The sequence below is a fragment of the Sander lucioperca genome, chromosome 13 (genome assembly GCF_008315115.2).
Source record: "Sander lucioperca isolate FBNREF2018 chromosome 13, SLUC_FBN_1.2, whole genome shotgun sequence".
In the NCBI taxonomy this organism is placed as follows: domain Eukaryota; kingdom Metazoa; phylum Chordata; class Actinopteri; order Perciformes; family Percidae; genus Sander; species Sander lucioperca.
In genome coordinates, this window is record NC_050185.1 from 34929937 (window position 1) to 34939851 (window position 9915).

Consider the following 9915-nt stretch of genomic DNA (forward strand, 5'->3'; position numbering starts at 1 on the left):
GAAAGTTCAGGTGAAAGGCAGTGGTGTAGTCTAATGTATTGTTGTGGGTATACTGTACTGTATATGTATGGGCCAAGATGGGCCTTTTTTGGGGGGGGGGCATTTCATAGTGGGGGGTCTGGGTGTCCTCCCCCAGGGAAGGTTTGAGCATCAAAGACTTCATTTCCTGTATTCTGATACACTTTTATGCACCAATTTACGGTGGAAATCCCTTTATTTAGCCTGATGTGAAGAAGAAAAAAAACAGATAACAATTCAAATTATATCAAACATATAATGGAAAGTATGTTGTTAGGTGTCATTGGGCATTTTTAAGTGGGTATATGGAAATCCTGGAGCTTTCTTAGTTGTAATTTGGGTTTTAAAGGTGGAACTGTGAGCAGGAAGGTTATAGATCAGACAGATATGAGAGGGACACAGTCCAACAATGTTGTTCAGTTATTTTGGTGTTGGTCTCTTTGTTTTCAGTATATCATTTATTGAATTTATTTATTGAAAAGATTTCTGGTACAGGATATACAATCCTCTATCCCAGACTCTAAAAGACACAAAGCAAATATATATATATATATATAAACATTTTGAAAAATATTAATTTCATAATTGAAGTTTTCTAACAATTCATAAATACAATTACATAAATTAATGACATAAATTACTGACAAGCTTTATAATTATACATTACACCTTTTGACAGGCAAAATGCATCCAGCCTGTTCTTAAAGGAATTGATAGAAGAGGAACGCACAACTTCTTCTGGAAGGTCATCCCATGGTTTTACCGAGTGTGAAAAAGTTCTTTCTCTTTTCAGACAGGCATGTTCTAGGGTCAAGTTTTAAAGAATTCCCTCGTGTCTCGTACCTATTGTTCCAAAACTGAAAGATAGGCTCAACTGTTACATCATATATTCCGTATATAAACCAACGTGATTAATTATATTACAGTAATACTACAGATAATATCAGGAAGTATCAATCTGGGTTCTAATGTTAACGTTGCTGTCATTGAAATCAAACTATTTCTAATGTCTGATTTAAAACGATGTTAATGAATGATTGAATAGTAAAAACTCTGTATCACTTTATTCTGCCCTTTTCAATGAAGACAACTTTGTATTTAAAGCGTATTTGCTTCAGACTCTTCACTCCCAAAATAAACTTCACTTTGAGTATTTTCATCATCTTATTCCCTTCACTGTCAGCATGCTGACAAATCAGGGCCAATATTTATCAAACTGCTAAAAGTGACATTTTACAGAGGAAGAAGACGTACTACTCAGATGTTTTAATTCAGTAAAAGTAGCAATACCACCGTGTACAAATACTCATGCATTCTACAAATAGCAAGCGACGCACTGGATGACTTCATATCATTATATAAGAAGGAAATCTAAAGGCCAGGTATATAAGGACCATGTATTCATCACATTAATTATTATACAGGCAGACAAAACTAGAAAAAAAAAGAGACTTTGGTGTCAAACAGAATTTAGATTTTCCAATGTTTTCCAAACAACAATGGAGTCTGGTTCAGCTCACCGTGATGTTATCTCACTGCTGCCATCTTGTGTTGAACAGTGCATTACAAGTTACTTCATTACAGCAACAATGAGCCTCTGTGAAACTAGATATCATTTATTAATTAAAACTAATTGTATCACAGTGATAATGTAAAGTGAAGTCTGCATCCTGAAAATAAGACCAAAGGAGGCAGGTCGCTGCACCAAACTCCAGAGAAATAATGCTTGATTTAGAAAATATCCCCGATACCCCGAACATAAAGTCCTTCTTTACAAACGCTTTGTTTTTCAGTATCCCTTCTAGTAAACAATAACACTAACAATGAATGATGAAAGCTGATGTAGTTAGGTAATGATAATAATCTCCCACTCATTATGTAGGCTTAGCAATACTTTATTTTGGTAAGGAAACACCATACAGAATAAATGCAAAAATTCACACACAAATTAACGACATAACAAGAGCAATTTCTCAAACATGAAGAATGTATAGAATATAGACAAATTATTAAGTTACATTTTTAATCATTGTGAACATTAAATCAAATGTGTGTAGCACTGTGCAATTAGGGCTTTGCTGTGATCATTACATGACAATCATTTTATATTCACCACTTTTGTTTTAATTTCTCTAGCACAGCTTGATTCAAAGTTTCATCATCAGTAAAATGAAAACAATTACAGTGAACAAAGCTCATGCTACCTTTCTCAGAATCACTTATATTTTGTTGTTGTTGTGTAGTCATTGATAAACTAAGAAGATTTAGTGTGTGATTTAAAATAGCAACTTTTTCCACCACCGTTTAATCAATCAGACTGTATACATAACAGATCAGCATACAACAATCCCATGCAGTCATTTAATTCCACTATAGTACCAGTTAAACAGAAACGTGCAGTTCTTCCCTTTCTCACTTTTGTTAATGTGAAGCTGAATTTGGCCAACAGCTGAGGAGGTCATACCTTCTGATATTTAAATGGCCACGCTGTTTTCTAGCTCTCTTGGATCCATGTATGTGTATGGGACCTCCAGACTCTCGTTTCTGGCTTTGATGTCCGCGCTTAACCCTTCAAGCTCTCCTTGAAAATCCTTTATCAGCTTGCAGGGAATCTTCTCACTGAAATGGCCCTCTGGGTATTGGCCAAGAGGGACCTAATGAGATAAAGGATATATTTAAAAATAAAATAAAAACTGTTTAGAAATGTTTGAACTTAAACTATTGGCAATATAATGTACAGTTGTAGTGAGCATGATTTCTTTCTGTGGCTCAAACAGGGTGTCTTGCCCTAATGACATATTGACCTACTTTTTACAAGCTGAACATAAGGGTGATTTATATAATAATATTTTATAAAATCTTAAAAAAGGCACTTACGAAGTCAGACGACTGCTTGCTGAGTAGCCACATGGTGGCCATTCCCTGAACTGTTGTGTTGACATCAGGGAATGTCTGCAGCATCGTGGCCTTGCTTGTTTTCCCCTTCGTGGTTGGTGGAGGAAGTTGCAGAGAGATGGGAGTGTTGGGCATCCAGCCACCATAGTCATACTGCAATGAATTAATGATTGACAGATTACTGCTTAATACTCTTTGAAGTCACGCCATATCAGTCAATAGGTCAGTCGGTTCACCACTTTGGTCCACACTGATTCATGGTCCCCAGAGGGTAGATCCTAATGTCTTTTTACTCAGCACCACCATGAGGTTAACATTTGTGGTTTTCAACTTAACAACTTTATTTGCTAGATTGTACAGAAACTATTTGTACTACTGTAGAAGTTTGGTATCATTCCGGGCATTATTAGTGGGGTAATTTACAAGATACAAACCTGGATCCATCAGTGCCTGCACTAAGCTAACCAGCTGATAACGCTAACTCCACCAACGTTATAACAAGGGGAAAATGCTTATGGGGGGGGTAGTTTGGCTCGTGGTCATGGTGCAAAGCAGTCTAGGGTGAAATTACTCCGAATCATCACTTTAATGTCTTCGATCTTTCTTCAGTTCAGAACAAAACTCCAACACCTCATGAACCCATTCCACAAAAATAGCAACATTATAATTCATCATCCGAGTAAATTAAAAGGCTTCACCTGTCCAGTATTAACAGCTGAGTGCTGTCCTGAGCAAGTGAAGATCACCATGGTGACAAACTTGACCAACTCAACCACGGTGGTAAAGCTCTCTGGAATTCCTGAGAATCAGAAGACATCCAGATGGATAGTTGAGTTACGTTTGCATTATGATAATATTTGTAACAATGTTGTCAATGCTGAGTTAAGGTGTAGAGCCCCTGGTGATACTGGGAGCAAAGTCTCATGTTGTGTCGAGCCTTCTTAGTGTTTTAAAAATAACTATTTTGAGGCTAGCATCAAAGTGCCCCTAGCTCTCCCATTCAAAAGACCATTTGACCGAAAAACGAGAATACGGTAAATCTTAAAAGTGACGCTTCCGTCCTAAATATGCTTTGAAACTAAAGTTTGACTCGGGTACATTCACAAAAAGACCCTAGGTTACTTTTTGGCGAGAGCTATGCTTTAAAGCTCACCTGTGCCCGTTTGGGAAAGAAATCCATGTTCAAAAATGTCTGAAATCCACTTCTGCAGTTCAGAGTCTTTCTCCACCTCGGCGTCATTCTTGTAGTAGAAGCTGAGCACTCCCTCCACAAACCTTTGAGGAATGTAGATAGGTAAAATATAAAACACATTCCTAGTTGAGATATGCATTGTTATATATATTTTTTTGATTAGCAGTTAATACCTTTAGATTATGGACAGGAAACCCTACACAGATGTTGGCTGACTCAAAATTATTCATGAGAAATTTAACTGAGTTACATAAGAAAAACAAAAAGCTAGCTACTGAAGAGGGCAGGATTTGGGCTCCTTTTTTCCCCCCCAATATGGGGACACCTGTACTACCTGTGAATGATATCCCAAAGCTTGAGTCCATCATCCCTGTAGTAGAAGTTCGGCAGAGCCTCCACACCACGCTCAACGATGTCGTCTGGTATGCAGAGGGAGCTGTAGGTCATTGAGGACAGTGATCTCTTCAGGATTGTCATTATACCCTCTCCACCAGAAGCTGCAAACTAGATATCAGTCAGGTAAGGAATGTAGTTAGAGACAAATACTGTAAATGACATTGAAAAATAAACAAGTGAGTTTCTTGGTATTTACGTACCTGTGTAAAAACTCCAGTCTCAGATATTAGAAGTCTTCGAGCTAAGTAGTTGATCTGCAGAGTGTAGCGAGTGTGAGGTATGAGGAGCTGAGGGAAAGAGGGAACTCTGTTAGTAACACTATTACATGTTAACAAAGTCAGAAATCTTGATGCTTCCTTACCATTTAGCAGTGAGAAATGCTTGTAAACAAACATGATTCATCAACTTTGGAAGATACAAAAAAATCAAGTTGATAAAACTACAACTACAGTAAGTTCAGTATTCAGCCTCCAGTTACCTTGTACAGTGGATGCACCATTGGCACATTACGCAGCAGTGACACTGCAAACACTTCAGCCAGCAGATGAGTGCGCAGCAGGTGAACATTGAGTTGATGCGCACTGAAATCTGCACTTCTCACAAAAATCTTGGCCATCAACCAGTCGTACTCAGAATCAGTAGGAAAGAAGATGGGGTTGTCATCTGCTGGAGTCTGCTTCAGCTGCAGGAGAAGGAAGGGGGATGTAGTTTATTCAATCCTTGGATCCATTTCCAGTACTGGTTATCAATGTTAAACAATGTTCTGTAATTGTTGTATGTTGTTGCCTATTTACTATAGGTTTCATCTGCTATTCAGTTAGTTGATCCCTTAAGAGGAAATTCATATTTTCATTGAATCCCAGGTCAGAGCACAGGATCAGTTGATCCTCAATCATCAATGATTTAATGGCTAACTTCTTATGTCTTTGACAAAAGGAAAGAGGGAGGTAGGCTGTCTGGCAATTGCAATGAAAATACTTTAAATATAACTTTTTCTCTAAACCACATTCTTCATATGCAGTATGTTTGCACTCCATTCGTGTAACTTTACTAAAAGGTATTTCTGTCTACCCTGTATATATACAGTATATGACATGTACAGTATAGTAGTGCATGGCTGTCAGTCCTGGAAGAGGGATTACTCCCTAACCTAATGCTTCACTATAAGCTACATTTGAGTGCTAATCTCACCTGAATAGCAATTGGCATCAGTTTATCATCAGGTGTTTCGTGGAGTAGGATGAGGGGAGCCATCAAGAACTGCTTCTTCAAATTGATGGTGTTTGCTTTCACTCCATCCAAAAGCTTGTAGTCACACAGGAATATTTTGCCTCTCTGTTTGAAAGTTTAGTGAGGATGAGAAACTATTTGACTCACATGCATACAGTGTGGACATTACATACACTAAGCAAACATTCAACATGCAATTCCTAATTGAACATGTGATGGGGCAGAAAGATTCTTTCAAATACTAAGGTCAATCAAGATCAGGATATTCACCTCCATTTCCTTTCTCAAGCTACCCTGATCATGGAGGAAGACCATGTCGTCAGCGACAGGAAAGTTATCAGGCAGAGCTGAACAACGTCGGATCAACATGGGGTTGACACCATTTAGATACTGGTAGCCAAAAAAGGCGTCCTCCTTCCAATGTTTGTGGACATAGTCTGGAAAATGAACAGAGTTAAACTTGACTGAGTTTCAAAATGTTGGGCGCAGCCAACTAACAGTTGAGCGCAGCACAAAATTCTGGGCCCTGTAGAAAGGCATTTTCTATGGGCCCCTCCCCGCATCCACAGCTATTCACTCTAGCATCTTTTTGGGCCCTCCTCACATGAGGGCTCTGGGTACTCAATCCCCTTTTTCCCCCCAGTCCGACATCCCTGTGTACTACTATGAATACAGTATCAAGTATTTCATTAAACGTCCATGATAGTACCTGATATGCGAGTCCGTTTGCAGCAGAACACCCGATCGATATCTTCAATATTTGTCCAGTTCTTCTTGCAATCAGCCAGACCCTTAAGTTGCAGTTCAGTCAACCTAGAAAATAAAAGTAGAGTAACTTCATTATACGGCTTTAAATCGCATTGATAGTCAGGTACATAGTAACACAGATTTCTGACAGAATTTGAGGACCTCACCCGGTGGCTGCAGTGTAGAGAAACTCTGTGTTCTTAGTAAAGGAGAAGCGGATCTCACAAGGCAAAGAACAAGGGTCTGTTGCCTCCATGCAGTGGGGTATTCCCTTAGCATACACATCCCAGCTGGAATAAATATAGAAGAGCAGAGAGGTGAGGAACTTTGGACTACATACCAGTGTAACTGCCATTTATCTAAGAATAATGTACTGTCCTTGGCATGTATTTATTTATGTAATATTGCAATTTCGCAGCATATGTTATATAGTATAATGCATTTAAATAAACCCTGGCAGGTGTAACAACGTCCTATTGTGGTTCATTTCTCATTGTGTGCCATGAATGTATATTAACCAAAGGTGGAGGAGGTTTGGAGGCATGTTAGTTTTGGAGTGCATCAAATAAAAATGTGTTGTTCTGAGCTCTCACCGATAGTCCTTCTCTCTTTGTTGCAGTTCCTTCTGCCGACTGTACCTGCCGAGATAATTGTTGTCTTCGAAGACTCTCAGAGCTTGGAGAAAGAACCACAACACAGTTTGAATTTGTTTACACTGTACTGTATATCCTCTTAAGGTTCACTGTGCAGTCTGTGGCACAGCTTGTGGCTGTGGCGTCGCTGTAATCTCCATTTATAAACGTTTTTATAACTTTAAAGCATTAAATCTTCAAAATATACAGCCATGCGACACACCAATTGAAAGCTTAGAGTCTCAGGATTCCATTAAGCCCACACACAAAGCATAAGATGATTTACAGCAGTTACACAACTGCTACAAAGTTATAATAAATAAAATACAGCGTAAACAGCGCAGCCCGTGTGTAGTGCATCCATACCTGTTTCCTTGTCCCTTTAGCCACTGCGTGGATTTTTTGCCCAAAACTTTTTTTTCTTAAATCCCCAAGAGTCCAAGGAAATGGAATATCCAAGCCATTATATCCAAAACGAGCTGTTAGTCTCACAATCTTGACGTTTCTGGCCGAATCACAACGGGAAATCGCTACACTGTTTTTCATTTCCGCACTTCTAACGCTGCTCGCTTCTCTCCTGAGGCTCCTAGCAACTTGATGTGGGCGTCACTCTATTCTCTGACTTCAAAGGTTTCCATGGATACCTGGTATAAGCCAATCGGTGCAGGTTTGGCTGTGATACACCAATAAGAAAGCTGAAGTCTCCTCTGACGCGATTTGGCCCACGTGTACTCGAGCGACATTTGCTCGGACCAGTTAGATTTAAATGCTCTAAGACCCGCCTACATTTGTAGCCAATGAGCAGACAAGTCGATAGATACCAAATGTGCCAGTGAAATTTTAACCCTGTAATGGCTGGAGCTGTGTCAAAGCAAAAACAGGGCCTCCTATAAGCATATCACACCCTGTGCAGTTTATAATGACTTCTTTCTATATATTTATGTATATAGTTATTTCAAGTATGTGTATGATTGATGTGGGTGTGTTTGTGTATTTGAGAAGTGTTGTATTTTGTACTTTACTGGCTTTTTTCTTTGCACTTTTCAAATGGAAATCAGAAAAACGCACAGACATATATGTAGAAACTTTTGAGTCTTTTGGCTTCTGCATTTTTTCTGTAGTAAGCTGAGACATGTGGCTAATGTCCTGGATTGTCTGTCACCTGGAATATGTGTTCACAGCAGTGGATTTTAATCATAACTCATAACTCTGTGTCAGTAAGGCCTAGAATCACCCTGACACTTGGAACAAAAACTAGGGAGTGTTTCCTTTCCAATGATACCAGGCACATCCCTGAGTGTCAAAGTATATGGGAGCTGTACCACTTTTAATTTGGGTATGACGTTTAGACCAAAAAGCTTGAAAATGCATCTTAAGAGGATATACAGTATAATATGTTGAAATGAATTTACTCCAGCCTCCTCATAGACCGGCTTGCAGAACGTGTCTTCATTTTATGTCTTCTGTGGTCAGTGAACAGCGTACAGAATGCCAAGCTAATTTCCACAAACCTGTTCCCTCTCGGAAGCGCTGCACCTCGCTGTCGGTGATCCAGCGGTAGATGGGAAAGTTGTAGGTATCTCCCTCAGGAGATTTCACTTCCACCTTGGTGGGGAACCAAGTGTCTTCAGGGAACACTGAGATACACTGTTTGTCCAGCTCTATCAGGACCAGCTTTCCAATGGAGACAGGGCAGGAAATCAACTGGAGTAATAAAATAAAACATTACTACATTTTTTTACAACATACATTACTTGACATTACAATACAACGCAACTTAAAATTGCAAGAATCATGCAACTTAATAAAATATGCTGAACTGCTTCAAGTGCTACTGTGACAACTTCAGCCATGCTTTAGTTTGTTAGAAACATTGCCCGTTTCTGGTCTTTGCCTTACTAACTCTCATGTCAATTCAGACTCTGCCACGCCCTGCTGCTCTGTGTTACCTGCTCATTCCATTCACCTGGCCTACATTTAATTGAATTCAATTAAATGTAAAAGGGTGGAGAAAATCAAACTTGTGCAATGTAATCACAGTATTTGATGTGAATAAAATATCATATAGGCAACCTTGAGGAACCATGTAATACATTTAAACGGAGAGAGAGATATTTCAGACTCACCACTCCATTGGTGAAAGTTCCTTTGAGCCACGTGCGTTTGCTCTCCCCATCTGTTCCTACCAGCTTAATGAAGACATTGTTAAAAGTGTCGGCATAGGCAAGATCGCCAGTGGATACAGACACTTGATAATTTACCAATTTCATTCTGGAAAGCAGCAGAATCCTGGTGGGGAGAGATCAAGAATTACGATTCTAAGCACGGATTAGGTTAACTACCACTAGATGAAACTGAGTGCAAAAAATCTTTGACATACTGGTATCACAATGAAAATGGGATTATAACCGTGGTTTCCACAGGATGCAGAACGTCTGTGTGCTCCGCCGTCCGTCAATACCCACCAGGTCCGGATTTATTGCGTAACGGCTGCGGCCAGCCGACCACGAGATCTCGCGAATTCACGTATGTTCGCGCGATATAACAGGATGTAGTTTCTATAAACAGAAACACAAAACCAACAATAGTTTGTTTCCATCCAGAGGAGTAGAGGGGAAACTACTCTGTGCTGTGTTTTCAAGGTGTAGTGCAGGGAAATATGACCGGCCGTGAGCACGGTGTATTTTATTTTGAAAAGTTACCGGATGTTTTATTTTGTTTCTGTGCTCGACTTCCTGTCCCGCACAATCTGAATTGTGCTGAATTGCTGCGGAGCTCTCCGTCGTCCGTTAAAAATAGAAGCTC

The 9915-nt window shown here is 39.5% G+C and overlaps 1 protein-coding gene across 3 annotated transcripts; it reads right to left on the reverse strand.

The window, feature by feature from the left end:
• Window positions 1-2145: 2145 nt before the first annotated feature.
• Window positions 2146-9513, reverse strand: LOC116036660 (arachidonate 12-lipoxygenase, 12R-type-like). 3 transcript variants are annotated; one of them, XM_036008762.1, is made up of 15 exons: window positions 9491-9512; window positions 9237-9399; window positions 8622-8814; window positions 7072-7153; window positions 6646-6768; window positions 6441-6544; window positions 6002-6168; window positions 5693-5836; window positions 4980-5183; window positions 4702-4788; window positions 4440-4609; window positions 4067-4188; window positions 3612-3712; window positions 2896-3066; window positions 2146-2672 (listed from the first exon to the last, which is right to left on the reverse strand). In XM_036008762.1, exons 2-15 carry the CDS (start codon window positions 9378-9380, stop codon window positions 2493-2495), a joined length of 1992 nt encoding a protein of 663 aa, XP_035864655.1. In that variant the 5' UTR covers window positions 9381-9399; window positions 9491-9512; the 3' UTR covers window positions 2146-2492. The 3 variants fall into 3 exon arrangements, with proteins under 3 accessions (XP_035864655.1, XP_035864656.1, XP_035864657.1); XM_036008764.1 differs by having other exon boundaries at window positions 2522-2650; window positions 9491-9513; XM_036008763.1 differs by lacking the exon at window positions 9491-9512 and having other exon boundaries at window positions 9237-9406.
• Window positions 9514-9915: the final 402 nt, after the last annotated feature.